This window comes from Aspergillus fischeri, genomic scaffold (assembly GCF_000149645.3).
Source record: "Aspergillus fischeri NRRL 181 1099437636266 genomic scaffold, whole genome shotgun sequence".
In the NCBI taxonomy this organism is placed as follows: domain Eukaryota; kingdom Fungi; phylum Ascomycota; class Eurotiomycetes; order Eurotiales; family Aspergillaceae; genus Aspergillus; species Aspergillus fischeri.
In genome coordinates this window covers 3,257,688-3,277,523 of record NW_001509760.1, presented here as the reverse complement: position 1 = coordinate 3,277,523, position 19,836 = coordinate 3,257,688, and the positions used below count along the sequence as shown (strand labels likewise).

General features: G+C 50.8%; 6 protein-coding genes across 6 annotated transcripts, besides 1 other annotated feature; 2 read left to right on the top strand and 4 right to left on the bottom strand.

Moving 5' to 3' along the window:
• Positions 1-1,387: 1,387 nt before the first annotated feature.
• On the bottom strand, positions 1,388-2,044 carry atfD (bZIP transcription factor atfD; the record flags this gene model as incomplete). The annotated part of the gene is made up of 1 exon (XM_001258356.1): positions 1,388-2,044. The coding sequence occupies one exon, from the start codon at positions 2,042-2,044 to the stop codon at positions 1,388-1,390; it is 657 nt and encodes a 218-aa protein (XP_001258357.1).
• A 4,037-nt stretch (positions 2,045-6,081) lies between these two features.
• NFIA_058090 (uncharacterized protein) lies at positions 6,082-7,001 on the top strand (the record flags this gene model as incomplete). The annotated part of the gene is made up of 2 exons (XM_001258355.1): positions 6,082-6,334; positions 6,394-7,001. 2 exons carry the CDS (start codon positions 6,082-6,084, stop codon positions 6,999-7,001), a joined length of 861 nt encoding a protein of 286 aa, XP_001258356.1.
• Positions 7,002-7,037: 36 nt separating this feature from the next.
• On the bottom strand, positions 7,038-9,195 carry NFIA_058080 (putative C6 transcription factor; the record flags this gene model as incomplete). Its single annotated transcript, XM_001258354.1, has 2 exons — positions 7,038-7,922; positions 7,975-9,195. The coding sequence occupies 2 exons, from the start codon at positions 9,193-9,195 to the stop codon at positions 7,038-7,040; spliced, it is 2,106 nt and encodes a 701-aa protein (XP_001258355.1).
• Positions 9,196-11,151: 1,956 nt separating this feature from the next.
• Positions 11,152-14,742, bottom strand: NFIA_058070 (kinesin light chain; the record flags this gene model as incomplete). Its single annotated transcript, XM_001258353.1, has 1 exon — positions 11,152-14,742. The coding sequence occupies one exon, from the start codon at positions 14,740-14,742 to the stop codon at positions 11,152-11,154; it is 3,591 nt and encodes a 1,196-aa protein (XP_001258354.1).
• Positions 11,571-12,436: a microsatellite.
• A 1,904-nt stretch (positions 14,743-16,646) lies between the features above and the next one.
• On the top strand, positions 16,647-17,840 carry NFIA_058060 (BNR/Asp-box repeat domain protein; the record flags this gene model as incomplete). Its single annotated transcript, XM_001258352.1, has 2 exons — positions 16,647-17,086; positions 17,144-17,840. The coding sequence occupies 2 exons, from the start codon at positions 16,647-16,649 to the stop codon at positions 17,838-17,840; spliced, it is 1,137 nt and encodes a 378-aa protein (XP_001258353.1).
• A 139-nt stretch (positions 17,841-17,979) lies between these two features.
• On the bottom strand, positions 17,980-19,836 carry NFIA_058050 (HET domain-containing protein; the record flags this gene model as incomplete). Its single annotated transcript, XM_001258351.1, has 1 exon — positions 17,980-19,836. One exon carries the CDS (start codon positions 19,834-19,836, stop codon positions 17,980-17,982), a length of 1,857 nt encoding a protein of 618 aa, XP_001258352.1.

Here is a 19,836-nt window from a genome sequence, read left to right as displayed (position 1 = left end):
AAAAAAAAAAAAACAGTCAAGTGATAGATTCAGACATAATTGAAGAACTGCACGACGATTGTCTTATGATTTATCTGGATGATGAAGTCATTCAGACCTGGACCTTGCCATTTAGAGTGCAGAGCAAGTAGATCAGGCCCGAGCCACATGTGTATGGGCCCACAGCTGTCAGCTGGGCTGTTTTCCTTTTGGGGAATTAGTTTTCCAGAAAGTTCTTGTCGATTCCTCCCCTTTTCTGGTGTCGCGCAGCCACAGACGTAATTGTTGTTCTAGTAGACAGCTGCAATTGAACAAATGGATTCAGGGACAGTTCAATTACTTTCTTGGATCGCCAATCACAATGGAGTCCATGATCAGTGAATCTGCCCGAGTTGATCTGCATAGATAAACAAAGTGGACTGGACAGTTCAGGACTCAAGAAGAGCGGGATGACCTCACCGGAGAAATGATCAGCCTGAAGGACCCACGGTCAAGCCACTTTCATCAAAACAATTCAGCCACACCGAATGATCCAAGCAGATTCTCCAATCATCAGGATGCGTCTATTGTTGTGAGCTACCATGGTTTGCGTCAGTTTGTGGGGATTGCGAATAATCACAGTACTACACCCGTTCTGCTTGCTAAACAAACGCACGGCTGCACGGTGCACCTTACCTCCAAGCTTGCGCCAAAACAATCACAACCTGTGTCGATCAAGTCGGGTCGCTTCCGAAGGTTCCTAATTGCTCTCGGAGATACGGATACATAGCTTCGAGATACTGCTGCTCTGCTGCTATTCAAAGCCAGGTCACAACTGCTAGCAGCCTTTGAGTAGCTAGACAAGGAGCTCAACATGTTCGAGAGCCACGACTATGTTGCTATTTCTGGCAAATGGCTAGTTTCACTTCCATTAATCTACTTGAGGATATGACTGATCCAGATGACCTTGACGGTTCGGCTCTAACGGATGTCTCGATGAACTTTATTGAACTACAAATCAAAAAGAAACAATGTCAACCGATAGCCGAGGTCCCGAATCAAGTCGTCAACTGGTCAACTAGTATTCCGTGTTATGCATCTTCCAATGAATTCCTTTGGGTGACATCCTGTCTCATTTACACTAACCTCTTCTGGTCATGCAACTATAATTCCAAGATTAAAGTAGTCAACATCCCGAGTTACCCAGTCTCAGAAAATACTCAAGACGTATTGTCCTCATTGTTCCTTTCAAACATATCTGCCAGAAAAAGAACGATACAATCCACCATACTGACCCTATATAGGACAAATACCGTACAAACCCTCACAAAACAAAATCCACCCATCAAATCACCACCATGCCATAAACACAAAAGCGCCCAACTTTTATACATCAAGCACTTTTGTTTCGCTCCCCGACACAGGAAGATCAAGTACACCTTGCCCTCCTCTTCTCAATATAACTCGTGATCGGCCCATCCCCGCACCGCGCATGCCTCACCAACTCCTCTTTAAGCGAGATCAGCCCATCCCGCAGCGTCTGCACCTGGCACTGCAGCTCGCGTTTCGCAAGGGATAGGTCCTCGAAGCGGGATTGCAGTTGCTGGATGTACTGCTTTTTCTTGGAGCGGCATTTCGTCGCCGCCACGCGGTTCTTGTGGAGGTAGCGTTGGCGTTTGATGGTGTCTGTTTGGGGGTCGCGGGCGAGCGGGGAGGCTGGTTTGGAGGATGCTGCTGAGAGAGATCGGGGGTTTATATGCTGAAACTCTGGACTGGGGTGCGGGGTTGTCTCTGCCCAAGGGAAAGGGCTTTGGTCGAAGTAGAGAGGTTGAGAGGGGAGGTAGGCGTAGGTGTAGACCTCAGCCGGAACCGCGTAGGTGTATGCGTTGGGGAGGTTTTTTGACACTTCTGGGGAAAACTGCGAGAATTGGCTGGCGTAGGGGGACGGTGTGTAGTAGGCGGGTTGATTTGACGAGAAGGATTCCGCTGTGGTTGTGGTCGTGTAAGTGCCCGTTGAAGACAGATAGTATGGTAGTAAGTTGTAGTCATCCCGGCTATAGCTGGGAGGGGGGTATGATTCTGTCATTTGAGTGCACATATTACGTATATCACAACGAGAGTGGAGAGTATAGATGAAGAGAGTAAGGAGTAATCAGTCTGCCTGAGGACTTAGCAGCCATGATATATGCTTGCCACATCGTAAGCTACACAGGGCAGTATGTACAGGGCTGACATCTGCGCGACATGATTACGTTTGAGTTCTTTTTGCCTAACTCAAACGCCTTGTCCTGAACGTACTTGAGATACTTTTACGAGTCATTGGTGGATGAGATTCAGCCTGTGTCCCAGATAGGTTTGTGCATGGTAACCGGACTAAGCGGAGATGACTGGCTCTGGCAACAGATACGAGTTGATGCTCTCTTCCCGTGTCGCTCTTGAACCCTGATAATCATCAATGATATCAGGACTTACACTAAACGATTCAAACCTATCGCAGTGCGAGGTGTCTATTCCGAAAGCAGATACCTCTTGCCTTTTCGGTCATTATTCCGAAGCTATAAACAGGACGGACTGGTTCATTAGGCTTGCACGTTGACTGTGTCGGGATCTCGGCCACAGTCCATTACAATATTCTACTTCCTCTGGAAGCTAGAACTGCCAAAACTCAGGATTTGGAGTCTTATCTGGATCCCAGGTCCTCTGGTTGGTTGATACTTAGGAGGAGGCTGGTTACATGATGCGTGCATGGTGGGGATGATCTCCATTATTGTTAAATGGGACAGAAAGTACCTTGGATGGTGGCGTTTGACCTGAGACGGACTCCTCTCTCAGAATACTGTTGACCATTGAGACATGCATTCATATCAAGAAGACCTATAAAGCTGCACACGGTGGACAAAGGTCGACGATCGATCCACTCGACATATTTCAAGGCAAACTGATGCTCGAAACTCATCTGCATGTCGACATACGGTGTTGGAGATCATTTCCGATTTTGTTCTCATTGGTGTCAGGGTCAGAGTCAGACACGGGCCAGCTCGAGCGATTTGGGGTTGCCAAGGAAGAACCACCATCAGGCCATCGGACCCTCAAGTGAGGTAATTGAGACGATCCATGTAATTTTGATTGGAATATGAATGGTTCGGATGCGGTCCCCGACGGTTGAGTCGACAATCACAAAGACATACCCAGGCCAGAAGTCGGACGCTGGCACTGGAGGAGAATGAGGGGTAACAGGATCAACAACACTAGCCCCATCACGAAACAGGCTCAATCAACAGACTGTCAATAATCTCGATGGGATACTTTTCCGAATCTACCAGATACCTTGCTGATGTTGATTGGATAAAGGATGCCTTTTGGCTCTGATGATGACGCGGACATTGGATGTAGGCGTCTGGAGTTGGATCATACAATATTTCGCTGCTTTGCGGATGGTCTTTGATGGCCTGGAGGCCCTCGACGGCTACAATCGGCCAGTATGAAATAAATCGTCATGGTTTGTAATCTTCAGTCCATCTTCCTCTGTTTGAGTAGATATCATCGGGAAACACGAGTTCTACGATGGAATAAAGTGCGTGCGAGGTACCTCCAGAATGTCTCCTTGGGTGTCGGAAGGATTCTGGCCCTTCCTATTCGGTCAGCCTTGTCTCCAGCTGTCTTCTATTGGCGTGAGGTGAGGTACTCGGGGAATTTATCAAAGGTCCCGCAAACTCAATCCATGTTAACGAACGGGGAGACAGGCAGTTCTCAATGTCAATAAAGTGGAGCAGTGCACAGGTCACAAACCAGTTCTGAATCATTGACTTGAGCCTCGTGTTGACTATGAATAACGGGAGTCCTCGATGCCTATCACATGTGTCCAGTGTCCCACAGATAAGCGTTTAGCTCTGGGCTGATCGAGGACATGGCCTACTATCCATGCATTATCAGACATTTTTCAAATTGGAGGAAATGATCCATGACCAATCATGGCCAGATTGACGAATGTGGCTGTCTGAGCAGTGAGCTGGAGCAGTGCTAGGAGAAACGCCTGCGTCTAAAGCCGGGGTTGGAAGCAGTGTCGCTGAGCATCAAAGGACATCTTATTCGGATGAACATGGCCCAGATCAGACTCTCGGAGGACCCTGTGGGAAAGACTTGTGGTGAAGTTCTCGGGGAGAATACCTGACCAAGACCAGATGTCGAGAATACCTTGTATGCTGCTGCTCACTAAAAGCTGCTACGACCTTGGCGAACATTATCCGAAACCATTATAGGTATTGGTCAGCCACATTACCCGATTTGCTTTGGGTCCTCCTGTCTCCGCGGACTTGCTGAGTTTTCTAAAGGCCGGAATGCGACTCAATCTCGCTTCAACACGTCCTGAGTGCCGGCTCCAGTCAAATACCCTCCTCTCAATGATTCTCATCTGAAGTCGAAGTCGCCTGGCAATTGACCTGCTTGAGAGCACGCAGTTACAAAGTCAGTACAGCCATATTCGAGTCCCCTCGCAGCTGCTGCACTACCATTAGCAAAGCCTTCGTACTTTGTGTTGAAAGTGCTTCACGCTCACAGCTACACTAGCTCAGTCCTGGGGACGGATCCTCCCTGCTCCTCTTCGTGAACAACGATGCGACCGAGCCTTGATACTATCGGCACGTCGGTATCTGCTTCTGTGCAATTTTCTCAAATTTGCGTGTGGAAAGCATGGCCTGTGGAGACGGAACTCTTCTCAGTCGTCAACGGTGATTTCAGAAACCAGGTCTAAGGTTGGCGCACATATTGACTATTTGCCCTTCGTAGGGAGGTTACTGCACACCTTTACTTGCGAAGAGTGAGCACTACCTCGAACCTGTCTGGCTCAGCGACTGGGGTGCATTTAGTTCCACCCAAACTAGCACATCTTGTTCAGGATCCAGCTGAGCAGCCTGAGATCTAGTAGTCGCGGTACAAGAGATGGGCAGCTCAACAATAATCCTGTCCCCGGTTCTCCTGCAGCCTTTTGCCGTCGAGGAGTCCAAAATCAATTTGTGTAGCGGGACAAATGTACTTTTGACGGGAGAGCTGTAGATGTATTGATGACGGCGGTGGATGAAGGAAACATCGAGCTAGAGGGGGGAAGATAGTAGTGTTTGCACGGGTAGTAGTGGGCTCCAGCTGTATAAACCGCATAATTCGCACTATACCCACACAGATGATGCTCACCCAAGATGTCAATGTGTGGAAAAGTGGGATCTGTCAGAGTACATCAAGATGCAGCTTTGGCTTTGAGAGACTTACTTTCATGGCAGCAACAAGACACAGGAGGTGCTCGACAGTTTGGAATTGTTTGTCTTTTCCATGACAGTTGGTACGTTGCAGGTATTGCACATGATAGTAGACTTCAATAAAAAGGCTCTATTGATTGATATGATGAGATGGTCATTGGAGTTTTGATGTGATGTTATGAAGGCATGTGGTGGTGGTCTGAGAAAGAACCTTCGAGCCAGGGGAGAAACCCCGTCAGCAAAGACCGCCCAAGAGCAATTCAGCTCATGGCGTTCTCGATGACAGTTTCCGCGGACAGACCCGGTATTGTGGGACATCTTGGAGTAATGTGCACATCCTTTGCAGGGGATTACCTCTAGACCGAATTCCTGCCTTGTCAAGTGCATATGTTGGAAGTGTTCAGTACTATCTTCCTCATTCATACTGGTTGAGAGATGACAACAGATATGATTAACATAAAGTGTCGTTCTAGCAAGAAGGGCCCGAACGTTTCCTTTCGAGCTGAATGGTACAGATGAATGTCAGAGAGGCTGGTTGGAACGCATCAAGAGGTACTCCCCATCTTTCTTTCATCGAGCATAACATCGAATTTTTTTATTTGGCCAACTTGAACACACTCCGACACCACGACTGCAAATTCTCAAAAACGAAACAAATTCCATCTACGGCGCTAAACCATCATCCACTGATTCAGCAGATGTGATGTCCCCAACCGTCAGTATTCCTAAGCGCCGACATGTCAGGGTCCAACACGTCCATACCAAGAGTCCACTGGCGCTTAGCCTTTCCAAAATAACCAGCAGATAAATGACTTAAGGAGTCCCTCGACACATTTCCAATTCTCGCACTTCGAACGCTGTCTCAAGCAGCACAATGTCTCTCTCAGCAATATGTCTCATCCTCCTCCCCACCCTCCTCACACCAGTAATAGCAACATGCTACTGGCCCAACGGCGACACAGACAACAACTACACCCCCTGTCCCAACAGCAAATCCTGCTGTCTCAAGGGTGAAGCATGCCTCTCCAACGGCCTCTGCTACGGCGCAACCCTCAACATCGCCTATCGCGGTGCCTGCGCCGATAAATCCTGGCCAGCCCAGGACTGTCCGCATGTTTGTCTCGATTGTACGCGTCTTCGTTCTCCTTCTCCATTTGCCGTCTGGCTTTGACTAATTTGAATACAGCAATCCCCGACCACTGGGCGAACCTCTACTCGTGCCCCAATTCCTCGACGAATGTGTTCACGTGCGGGTATGCGGGGTGGGCGACGGACGTCTGCAGTGCGAATCTGGGGCAGTGGCAGTGGGTGAGTGGGGATGTGGAGGTTGCGAAGAATGGAAACCCGAGTCCGTCCGCCTCTGGTTCTGCTTCGACGCAGCTGGACATTATCACGACTACGTCGTCGGTTTCTGGTGTGTCTACGGGGACGCCGAGGGGAACGATTACGGGGGATATCGTCACAACGACTGGGTCTGCGACTGCTACGGCCACAGGGACAGGGACAAATACTCCGAAGTCGGATGCCTCTATCTCTGCAATGACACTCGGGGCGGGACTAGGGGTTGGACTAGGCGTCCCGCTACTCGTTGTGTCTGGGTTACTGATCTTTTTTATCCGAATGAGAAGGCGAGCGCCGGCACCGCCAGCACCACCGGTCAGTGAAAAGCCCTACCCCGGAGCTGTATACTACCCAGGCCCAGCGGAGATTGCCACGCAGAGACACAATATGGCTACGGAGCTGGAGGGGTCGAGGCATGATCTACCGGATCGGCCGGAGTTATATGGTAGTTAGTTATGCTCATACTTGTATTGAAATGTACATTTCTAGTCAAAGCTGCCACCACCCCGGCGTGGACCACAGATCCATCGTACTCGCCTGCCCCTGCACATCAGTCCACGCCGTGGGACTCACCCAACTAATATAATCCCAAACATCCTGACTCGACACGCCCAGCTCATTCCCCGTATACGCCATCGGAACGGTCTGCGGGACCTGGACCCTGGGCTGCAAATCAACCGGATATACCCGCCCCGGGGCAACAGGAGACGTCCCATCCGATGAGGCCCCCGACGCTGCCATCAACCCCAACCTCGCCAACGACGCCCGAAAAATCCCCGCAATAAGATCCAGACTCGGCCGCGCAGTCGGCTGCCACGCCTCGACGCGCGCAATAGCAGCCATGGCGACCTCAAGCTGCTCCCTGCACGACTCCACCATCTCTATGTCCACATCGTTTTCAGCCTCCGCGGCAAGAATACTCAACATCAGCAGCGGCACCAGGCTCGCCTGGAACCCATGCCAGATAACCCCCCACGCAGCCGGGGGGCTCTTCACCTGCGTCTCAGCAATATCGCGTATCGCCTGGCGCGCGAGGACCTGGCACTTCTCAATCGCGAGGCGCTCTTCGGTGTGGAGCGTGATGGCAGGGACGCGGCGGAGGGCATACCGTAGCAGGAACGGGCGGTAGAGGAGGATGCGCAGGTTATGCAGACTCCAGCGCATGATGGTGCGGGCTGTATGGACCGAGTCCGGGCATGGTTCGTACGTTTTCAGGAGCGGTGGGAGCTGCGCGTACCAGTTTGTCAGCTCGGTGTCGAGATCTTGGAGTTGGGCGTAGGGCGGGAGAGGGGATGCGGCGAGGGCTTCCTGGGCGCGGGTGGCGATTTGGCAAAAGCGGATGTTTTCGAGGAGGATGAGGGTGGTTGATGTGTTCTGTTCGGTGTTAGTTGATGGGTGCAGGACGACAGAGGAAACGGCGACGTACCGCTGGCGGCTTCGTCGAGACGGCCGTCGATGAGCGGCCTAGCGTTGGCCGTCCGAGGGTCATGCAACCCCATGTATCGAGGCAGTAGAGCGACCACCAGATGCGCCGGCGCAGGTCGACGGGCACAGACGATGACTGGAGCGGTCTGCTCTCGCTCGCGTCTGTGTCTGCGGTCTCCTTGTGTAGACCCAGCGCGGTGGCCATCCGTACCGCGGCCCCGATGAGCACGTACGCCAGGTTTGGCTGGCTGATGTAGTGCAGGTAGTGGCCGGCCATGATGCCGAGGGTCTGGACGGTCTCGATGTGTGCGCTGCCGAGGGATTCGAGGGAGAGGTGTTGGCGCGCGCGCTTGCAGTACGTGATGTGCGTGGTGTCATCGCTGGGGTAGAGGGAGATGCTGCCTAGGGCGAGGACCATGTTCATGAGGGCGAGCCAGTGCTCGTCGCGCCTGGTGTTGGATACGTAGGTCTGTCGGAAGTCGGTTTCGTCGAGGAGCGGCATGGAGGGATGGATGAAGTTGAAGTAGGCGTCGATGAGTTGGTCGCGGGCTTGGGACTCGGTTGATGGGGTTACGGGAGCTCGCGTTTTCACTCTAGGCCTGTTTCTCGATGGAGTTGTAGTGAACGGTCGAGCCATTGATTCCGGATTGACCCAGCTGATCACCTTGAGGACGGCATTGATGGAAGAGATGCCCAGGTAGGTGGACGGCGGACGCGTTGCCATGGAGAGCGCGTTGACATCATCCGATACATCATCCTTGTCATTGACAGCATTAACTTCACCAGTATCAGCGTTTCCCATTGAAATCGCCTCCAAAGACGATCGTGAGTGCTCCTCCCCCGGACGCTCAGGAGGCTGCGGAGGGGGCCGATCCGAGCCAAGTATACTATCTCGCAACAGATCCAGGAGCTCCTCGCGCGTCAGAGACGCGAGCGACTGCAACGAGACTGAAGGAAACAATCTCTCCAAAACAGACCGGTACTGACTATCGGGATGGGAACCATGGTCTCGCGTCCCGCTGTGTGGCACTCTGGGATCCGAATAGCGGCACAGCTCCGGCTTTTTGTAGTACAGACACGGCTCACAAGGATGCGTCCCGGTGCAGCGGATCTTGCGTCGACGACATTCCTTGCAGGCTCGTAATCCTGGTCGTCTTCCTCGCCGTTGTTCTCCAGTCGCTGTGCGCGGGTTGCTGTGGCGGAGTTCAAAGGTGTGGAACATTTTCAGTGAACGTTTTCATAGCAAGTCGAGTAATCGTTGATACTTTCCTCAAAGAGCATTTTCGAAGTTGTCAGTTGAGTAGATGATCGGTTGTAATGACTGTGTAGTGATCGTGTCAGGGTGTCCAGACTCCCAGCCCCTACTGCTGTCGCATAATCGATCATAATAGTGATAATAAGACTATGGCTGAAATGAAATTGCATTTGCCACAGTACCTGCCCCGGATTCTACCCCGCACAGTTAGATTACTCCAGAAGCCAGGAAGCTAACACGCAAAGTGTGACAATCCGGTGTGATGAGCATACGTGCTCTCGGACCCTATACACCAAGATAACGCATAGTTGTCTGAACGCATCACAGTCTACTGACTAGCGACTAGCAGAAACAGGACATCGCAGCAGTTATACTTCAGGCGCCAGACTTTAGGCTGTCGAGTACGGAGTTGTCCATTATTCTGTCTCAGTTTCTGACACCCTGGCCTTAGTCGGTTTCAGATAAGGAGTCTCCGGCTAATGTTGTCAAAACCCGAGTCTGCTTCACATATTCATGGGAAAATGGCCACAGAATTAATTTCAGGGTCCCGGGGTCTCAAGTTACAGAATATAATATGTATCAAACAGCTCATTTAGATAGAGGTATCAAAAGACTCACGGGAGCTGGGCCCATCCCCTAATTCATATCTCCCCTTGCAACTTTGTAACAAGATCAGACAGGCTTGGCTTGATCTGAAGTTCTGCTATCCGTCTTGAACCTTCAAAGCCTTCTTACAGAATGGCATCCTACCAACTGACGATGGCCAAGTGGATGCGAACTGTTAGCGTGGAACCTCAATGCCGAAAGAACTAACTCATATCAAGGAACGGGATTCTTGCCTTACCTTATCAGGAAACTGGTTAGCTTTGGACCCCGATTCTTGATCTACTGTCAAAAGGCCCAAGTTCGAGGCTTTGAAGTCGGCTGGGAGTTAAGCTCATCGGATCGTCGGGTCGAAAGCCGGTGTATGCTGAAGTCTCAGATTTTAAGCGCCGACGATGACAACGTCATTTTGTCGTGCATCTGACTGTGAATATGTGACACCCACTCAGCCATTGCTGAGCAGTACGCTTCCCCGCCGTAGCACTCTGTGCTCGCACATGGTGACAATGGCCATCATAGCTGCCTTACGACGCATCGATCATGAGAACGTCACATGATGCTCTCGGCTATACTTGACTTGTCTCACTTCATCAGAGATATTTCTTCCCCTGACCAATATCTGCCCCCAAACATCAAATGGAACGCCAGGTAGACTCAAGGATCCGGCCCATACTGACTACAAAACTGAAATTCAGCCCCCGCCAGAAGATACAGACATGCGCGAGGTTCGAACCCTCCTCCACTCCCTCAAACTCTCCCGTTTCAGAGAAGGCTTCGTCACTCTGTGACGGGACAGCCTCCTATACAACTTCAACTTGTTCGAAAAGTAGCTAATTGCAAGGTCTTGAATACACAACAGGTATCGAGCGCGCTCAGACTGTTTACAGCGAATGAGCTGCATGCGGCCCAGGAAGATCACCTGGAGAAGACATTCAAAATATTCGATGAACAGGATGTTCTTGAGAAGACATCGACAAACCGTGATTCGGAGATTATTCCCGAGGTATTGAAGAAGGGTCCCGCATGATGTCGCCTATTGCCAGAGGTAGCTTAGCCTTCGAAATGAGTGCTAATGTGCATCAAAACTGATCTTCCCCCGAGGACTCATTGCCGCGTCAGCGTAAGCGCACCAATGAAGGCCCAGGTAGCGACACGCCCTGTGGTCATGCACTGTTTCACCGGAAATAAGGCTGACTACCCTCCAGCGCTTCCGTTGCGGGATTCAAGTCAATCAGAATAAACTTGGCCAGTTCCACAGACCACAGATCAGCATGACTGAGTCCGATGGTGAGATCCCCCTGCAGAATACGACGATGCCGATCAATCTATTTCTTGTAGGTCCTGACCTTCCGGCGCGGTTGAGGTTCTTCTGCAAGCTATGAGAAGGGGATGATCTCCCAGAAATAGTTTTGCAGCGGACCGTCTCGGCGTATGAGGTGACTCGATGCGCTTTTCATAGAGCGGCTGAGCGATCGACGCAGCTGCTGTATGTTTTGCTGCGATTTCCGGCAGATTGTGTGAGCGCTCAGGTTGACTGGTCGCCATCGGGGGACTTTCGTTTGGTAATGAATCATGGATGCCCTTCCAGTCATTGAGAGCGCTTGAGGAGGATATGGCAAGCGGATGATCTGGCCCCAATGTTCTGTTGCAAAGCTCAGAACATTTTCCCATTAGGGCCAAGGCGTCTTGCAGCTTTTCTTGTGATTTCCAGGTACAGGCCAGATTGTGCATGCTGAGGAGAGTATCAGGATGTTCAACCCCTAGCACAGTCTTCCTCATCTCTAATACTTGCAACTCAAGCTTCTCAGCTTCATTTAATCGTCCCTGCGCCCCGTAGGTTGATGCTAGGTTTGCCATGGTATAGAGAGTATCAGGATGTTCAGCCCCTAGCATAGTCTTCCTTATCCCAAATACTTGCAGCCCAAGCTTCTCAGCTTCATCCCATTGTTTCTGCGCCCAGTAGGTTGATACTAGGTTTTCCACAGTATGAAGAGTATCAGGATGTTCAGCCCCTAGCACAGTCTTCCTTATCTCTAATACTTGCAACCCAAGCTTCTCAGCTTCATCCCATTGTTTCTGCGCCCAGTAGGTTGATACTAGGTTTTCCACAGTATGAAGAGTATCAGGATGTTCAGGCCCTAGCACAGTCTTGCTCATCTCTAATACCTGCAACCCAAGCTTCTTAGCTTCATCCCATTGTTTCTGCGCCCAGTAGGTTGATACTAGGTTTTCCACAGTATGAAGAGTATCAGGATGTTCAGCCCCTAGCACAGTCTTCCTTATCTCTAATACTTGCAACCCAAGCTTCTCAGCTTCATCCCATTGTTTCTGCGCCTGGTAGGTTGTTGCTAGGTGCACCATGCTAGAAAGAGTATCAGGATGTTCAGGCCCTAGCACAGCCTTCCTCATCTCTAATACCTGCAACCCAAGCTTCTCAGCTTCACTTATTCGTTCCTGCGCCCAGTAGGTTAATGCTAGCTCCGCCATGCTAGAAAGAGTATCAGGATGTTGAGCCCCTAGCACAGCCTTCCTCATCTCTATTACTTGCAACAAAAGCTTTTCAGCTTCATTCCATCGTTTCTGCGCCCAGTAGGTTGATGCTAGGCCGTCCATACCGGTAAAAGCAGAGGGATGATAGGGCCCAGTTTCCTCCTGGTTGATCCGTATTAGCTCGGTGTATAGCACCTCTGCTTCATTCCATCTCCCGTCTTGGTAAAGGCAATCTGCAATATTCTGAATCAAATCAATATACTCTTTCCACTGTGCTGTGAATTCGTCTTCATATGCAAGAGATAAGGCATGTGGGAGGTATTCTCGCCAGAGTTCTCGATTTGTATAGTGATCATCTGGGAACACCTTGCGTATCTGATCAGCGGCCCTCTGGATCCAGTGACTAAACAGTGCATTCTTTTTCAACCAGTTCCTTGCCGCAATATGCACAAGCCTATGTAGGTTTATGCTCGTATCTTGCCTGTTGGTAAACGCGTATGCATTCAGAAGTCCCAAAGCATCAATTCCGCGTTTCCGGGATTTTGGCATGGGAAGAAGGGACTGAGGGATGTTTCGTGGATTGATACAGGCCATGAAAGATAGAAGGTCGGCTGCCAGTTGGTCCTGGCGTTGGATCTGTTTGAATGAGATCAACCACGTGGTAATCACTGGGTTCTGGAGGTCCTTATAGCGTCCTTCATCCTTGAAGTCTTCGCTCAGGAGTTCCACTACCTCTGGCTCCTGTTCTTGTAGAAGCGCAGAGTAGGTGGACAGGTTCAGGCCATTTTTATTAATGTAAGCCGATGCCTGCGTGATCGCCAACGGCAGAAACGCCAGTTTCTCCAGAATAGCAACTGCTGTGGGATGATCCTGAAGCAGACCCTTATCGACCAGTGACCTTTCGAGAATTTTCAACGCAGTGTCCTCATCCACATCTGGAATAGAAATGATATTGGAGGATGTTAGCTCCACAGCAAGTTTCCGGTTCCTTGTGGTGAACAGAATGCGGCCTTGTTCATTCTGAGGGAGAAAGTCCTCAAGAGCTGGACCTGTGCGATCATCTGACAGCCACATGTCCATGTCATCAGCATTGTCAAAGATCAGAAGCCACTTCCCAGCCTGCTTGGAGCTGAGGTATCTTTTGACTTGCGCCTTAACTTCTGCCGGCTTCACATCAGGAAGTCCAACAGCTTGCGCGATATTCAGGTACGTCTGCTCCATCACCTCATAGCTAGTGCATGCAAGCCAGAAGATCGAGCACTCCGTATCTCGATCCCGTATGCGGTATGCGAGCTCCAAGGCCACCTGGGTTTTCCCAACCCCTCCTAAACCTGTAATAGCAACTTTTCTGGGCCCGTCTTTCATTGTAATTAGCTCTTGTAGTCTGGTGATTTCGTTCTGACGACCAACGAATCGCGGATTCCTTCCCAGTGGGACCATATAGTGACCCATTCTGCTGTTGTTCTTTGCCAAGCCCTGAGTCATGAGAGAGACGGGCATGGCCGACAGCAACCATTTCGCATAGGCAGCTGCTGTCAAAGCCGCATATCCCTGCCACTCTTTCTGCTTATGAGAGTCGCAGTAGTCGCATATCCCGCGGATCACCAGGGTCGGAAGCCCGTCCATAAGGCCTGCTGCCTCCATCTCGAAACAGAGTATGCCATGCCGTTGAGCGAGACCGTCTCGAGCTTCAGAGTCCTTCATCACTTGATCTCCAGATGCGATCAATCCATAGTGGATATGAGGTGTGTTGGGTGTACGCGGCAGTCGGCAGACTAATTGGTCTTTGTCGCACTTTTCGCAGTTGCTTTTTGGGTCGGCATGACGGTACGAGGAACGGAATAGATAATCAGATTCCTGATTAGGGGGCGAAAATCGGTCTTTCATGTCAGGATTTCGATCCAGTACATCCCGCACTATTGTCGAAATAGCACCCTCTTTTCTAATCATCTCCCTCGACTCAAGGTGAGCCACATGTGTCAGAAGGGTCTGTGGTGGTTTGTTTAACGTGCCTATCGGCTCGAATTGTCCGCCTTGAACTGCCTTGCCGTAATCATATTGGATCACTCCGCTGTATCTTCCGACTGGTTTGCTGACGACCACATCACCCAGGCGGATGTCATGGCTGGTACTAGGCACCCCTCCTCCGATTCCCACCATCAGGCCAAACTGGACCCGTGGGAAGGTCGAGACCATGTGAGCCATGACTGTGGAAGCAGATATGGTCCCATATATGCCATCTGGTAGACAGGCAATCACGATATAATGGCCGTTCAATTCACCAAGGACGTATGCATTCGGATCAGTGGAAGGCTTAGGCAGGAGATTATGAGTCTTGCCCAGCATGACGCTTGCCGCTGCCATCTCCAACGGCAGGGCGCATATCCACGCGACTGTGTAGTCATCGTGCGTTAAGGCCATGGTTTCGAAAAGAGAAAGAGGACATAATTAGTCGAACCAGGCTGCTAAGGAACGCACGAATGCAAAAGCGGAGGAACTCTAACTGCGTGCAGGAGAATGTCAAGGAAGAGATGGAAGGGTAGGAAGGAGGAGGGGTAATCAGCTGTGTGTTTGACGAGGCTGTCACTCGAGCACCTGCCTATTGGTTGATACCTTGTCACTGAGGCACTCAACATATTCATTGGATAATTCATCATAAGCAGTGATTTCTAGCCTCTTGCTATTAACTCCATTGTCAGCCTATTAGCCCATCTATGTTCACCGAATTTCCCATTCCGACAGAACTGAAAATACGGACAATGGCATTTAGCCTTCATCGGATCCCGTATGGCAAAACTGTCAGCCAATGCATGGAATCAGAAGGGAATGGACCTCATGCTGCCAGCCCTTTCGCTGCTTGTAGCTTGCTAAGCACTTTCATGTGTGGAAGACATGCAGCTAGCCAGGAGGTGCTTGCAATCAGATGCATAACTTTGGACTGGCCACATAATGTGAAGGTCACGACTAGATATTTCTGATGGATAGGTTAATACAAGCACGAGCTCATGTGGAACTTAGGAACGGTCCGCTGGTGCCACTACTAGCTACATGTCATGATGCAGTTCCAGCTAAATGATTACATTACATGCTCATCAGCCAATGAGAAGATCCATGGTCTGCTTTGTCTTATCTCACTCACCAGGCTGTCTGCGCTGGAGGATGTTTATCTGCTATAGTTTGTTCCACAACAGTATCAATTGAAACCACTGCAAGCCTCTTACAAAACAAAGAACATTATAGAAAGAAAGGTTCACAATAACAACAAAGACAATTTATCAGGCCAAGCCCCCCTGCACCACCCCTTAGGCAGTGATAGCCTTCGACCACAAACCCAAGGTAAAGTGCGAATTACACATATTGGTCGACTGCCAATCCTCCGCGGGCATGACGTCAACTAGATATTAAGAAAAGAGGCAAGCGAGCAAACAATTATGACTGCGCCAGAGCATTGACAGACAGTCAATGCTCAGAGGCGCAAGTATCGCTTAGTTAAGTATTTTGAGAACCAGTGTGTACCCTCCCAAAGCATCTTCAAAGCGGTACAACAACACTCCCGCCCTACAACGGGGGGCTGACCTCCTGTCACTCACCACATAAGGGCGCAATTCCAGATGGATCGTTCTTTGGGAAACAGATTAGCAGCAATGTCTGGGACCGGCGAATCCTCTCTCCACCATTCATTATCTGATCGAGAGGAAAGGGGACCTTTTCGATCAGTGCAGCGCAGATAGACAAGGAAGTGTTGGCTTTAGTGGTACTGGGTTGGTTAACCACTAACTTATAGTGTATACAATGTATATCTGACCTGTTACTGCATGGTAAACTGTCTTTAGTCAAAGGCGTATGTAGACGCTTGATACTTTATACAGTTACTAATCTGGTATTACAGGATGAAATCCTTGACATAGCGCGTCTCTTTCTTATGTGCGCACCTGTCTGATACTGATCTATAGACTATGAGAGAGGTTCCCCAGCTGAAGCAACCATGCAATGGAATGTCAGTGTGATTGTTTCAGCCCTGTGTATTGATCGACAAAAGGTCATTTAAAAGGTCAAGCTACAGCCGAGAAGAGATTAATCCGATGGCACCGTCAGAACAAGATTTTAGGCTAAGAGCAGCTTCTATAGTTTTGATTGCGCCGATGTACATTCTCACCCCGGATTCTCCTCCGGATCCATACACGGCTAAATGGCCTTCAGAATACCATATAGTACGATTTAGCCGTCGTCGCCTATATAGTTCGTGTGGCCTCGTCCTTTTCCACTGTATGTATAGTGCCATTCAGAGCTCCATTGCAAGCGTCTGCAGTCTCAGCCATCTGAAAATGAAAACTCGCTCAAGCACAGCCTTCATCTCTCTCCTAGCCTTTACGACAGCAGCAGAGGCAATCTTCGACAATGTCACCGTCTTTGCGCCGCCATCCAACTGGCCTTCCCACAGCACCTCGTACGGCCGCACCCTTCTACTAGACCATACCAAGACAGACCCCGTTCTCCTATCGACCTGGTCGTTTTTCCCGCCGGATGGGACATACCTCCCAATATACCGGTCAAAAGACGGCGGTCAAACGTGGTCTGATTATTCAAAAGTCCACTTCTCCAACAACGGAGGCTATGTCGGTGGTTCTATCTGGCAACCGTTTCTCTATGAACTCCCACGGCAGGTAGGCGAGTACCCTCGAGGAACCATTCTCGCCTCGGGCAACGCTATCCCGCACGATTTCTCGTCGACAAACATTGAGGTCTATGCCAGTCTGGATAGAGGGTGAGCCACTCCAAACCAATCGCGAGAAAAGTGTTGCTCATGCTCATGACACCGAAGATTCTCCTGGGAATTCGTCTCCGTCGTCGCGACCGGCGGCCCACCAAACACGACCAACGGCGCAACCCCGGTGTGGGAGCCCTTCATATCCATGTACGAAGACGAGTTGACGGTCTACTACTCCGATCAACGGGATCCTCTCCACGGCCAGAAACTCGCCCACCAGTCGACACGAGACCTCATCCACTGGGGCCCCGTCGTCAACGACGCAGCCTATGCGGACTACACCCTGCGTCCCGGCATGACGACGGTTGCTCGGATCGGAAACGGGAAATACCTCCTTTCGTACGAGCTGGCCAACGCCCCCGAAGTCCCGTATGCAGTCCACTACCGTATCGCCGACAACCCGCTCAAGTTCGACGAAGCAAAACCTTACCTGCTCAAGTCTGGAGATGGGACGATCCCGTCGGCATGCCCGTACACCGTCTGGACGCCTGTTGGTGGGCCGCACGGTACCATCGTCATGAGTGACGGCACCTACTCGGAAGTCTTTATCAACCGGGACAACGGCAACCCCCACGCCTGGATCAAGGTGCCTACCGGTAAGGGCGTGGCATATTCTAGAGCGTTAACAGTCATGCCGGATCCGAGTGTAATATTGTTCTTCAATGGGGGTATGTATGGTGAAAACAATACTACCGTTACGGCGGGAGAGTGGGTTGTCCCGAGGCGTTCCGATCATCCCTTCTCCACATAGCTCTCTTACGATCACAATAAAACTGGACATGGCAACCAGGGCATCTGTTTCCACTCTACGGAGCCTGGTATAAACGTTTTATAATGATGTTTCAACGCATGATCATTTTCTGTCATATCACAGGCTACAACCATTGCCACTACAAAATCCGAAACTCCTCATACTTCCCTCCCTTAATCTCAGCAAGCAGCGGAGTAGGATGTTCTTTCTGGTCCTCCGCGATGCCCTCGACGAAGACGTTTCCAACCATGCGATAATGTACCACACCTTCGTCGGTATTGCGGAAGCCCGAGTCCCGCAAGGCAATAGGATTCATCATTTTGCCCGAAAGAATCAATAGATCTCCTTCCTGAATGTGCCCAATGCCAATGCCGAACCCGCCCGTTGGACAATCTGTAAGCTGAAAGACCGTCATTCCTGCGAGGGATGCCAGATTCCGCAGGAGCTGTTTCACAAGTTTCGATGACTGGGTAGACTCGGAAAAGTCGTCAGGAGAACTGGCGAGTTGTTCCAGGGCATTGAGGACATCGTTGATTGCAAACTCCTGTTGCATCTCACCACGGGCAAGAAAACCCCAGACTAAGCGTTCCGTCATGTTCGCCTCGTCTACACCATTGCCCCATTGGGAGGCTGGCTCTTTAACTGCATCCAGAATCCTCCGGGCAATCTCCACAGTCTCCTCCGGGAACTTGTAAACGATTCGAGTCCTGCCCACCCTTCTGGCCCAGAATCGTAGCACGTACTTGCCCGGAAGCAAGGACAAGTTCGTCATATAGTCTTTCTGCTCCCAGTCCTGGAGAGACTTGTCAATGTCCTTGTATCTAAAACGGCTTCTAGACGTTGAATCCCGATAGTTGGGCACCCACGACGGGCTGGGGTTACCCAGGATATTCCCATGGGGCCCGTCGTAGAAATGAAACATGTTGAATACGAAATCAAGCCCTTCGTAGACCAAAATCCAGAGCGTGATTTGGAGCGCCACCTCGTCCGCAGTATATTCGTAATCGACGGGGTACTTCTCCTGGACGCCGTCGACCATGGAGTACAACGCGTAGAAGCGGTCGAGGGGATTGGAGCATTGGCGCTGGACGGTCAGATCGAGCACATCCGCAAAGGACGACAGACTTTTCCGGCTGGCTGCGATATCGTGCGCAAAGTCCTGCATAGGATTTGACTGCGCGAGGCGTTGCCGCGCTTCCTTCACGCGGCTCAGGAGCTTCTGGTGGTATTCGATGTCGGCTGCATCGCCCACGCGCGGAGCCACTTTGTCGAGGTTTCCCACGAACGGGGCCAGGATCTCCGAAAAGTGTCGACCCAGATCGACTAGCGCGGGGAGCGTAAAGGGGATGTTGCCGACCATGCACACGGGGAGCTTCTCGGGTAGATAGTACTCCTGGAAGGTCCATATGCGTCCCCAGTATGGTGCCGAAACGATGTCCAGAAAGCCCTGGATAGCGTCTAGAATAGATCCCATTGTGTCGCGCCGGTTCTTCCGGCTCCGCGGCCGCGTAATCTGCCGTACGTCCTGGAGGATCCCCGCCAGGCTGCTTTCTCGTCGCTTGATCATCGACATTGTCTGTTCCATGTTGGGATTTATGGGTCCCAGCCATGCAACTACAGATGTCGCGTCCTTGTAGATACGGCCCATGAGAGGGAGCTGGGTGTTCTTTTCTTTGACGTTGTTTTGATCGATGCAGATAAAGTCAATCCAGATGAGGCGTTTCTTCCGAGAATGTCGAAGGCATTGCAGCGCTGCCTTGAGGTTCGTTGTGACCTGAAATGGGATGTCGTCCACCAAGATTTGCACCTTTTCCACAACAGTTCCCCAGACATATGAGAGAGCCTCGAATTGGGGTGAGTTGTTCAGAGACACGGTCTGCAAAGTGCATCTCACTGGGTCTTTTCCATTTTTGTCGGGTAGGATAGTGAGAAGGCGAATCTCCGCAGCCTCGGGATTGAGAGGAGAGTACGAAAAGGAGTCCGAAGGATGATCCAT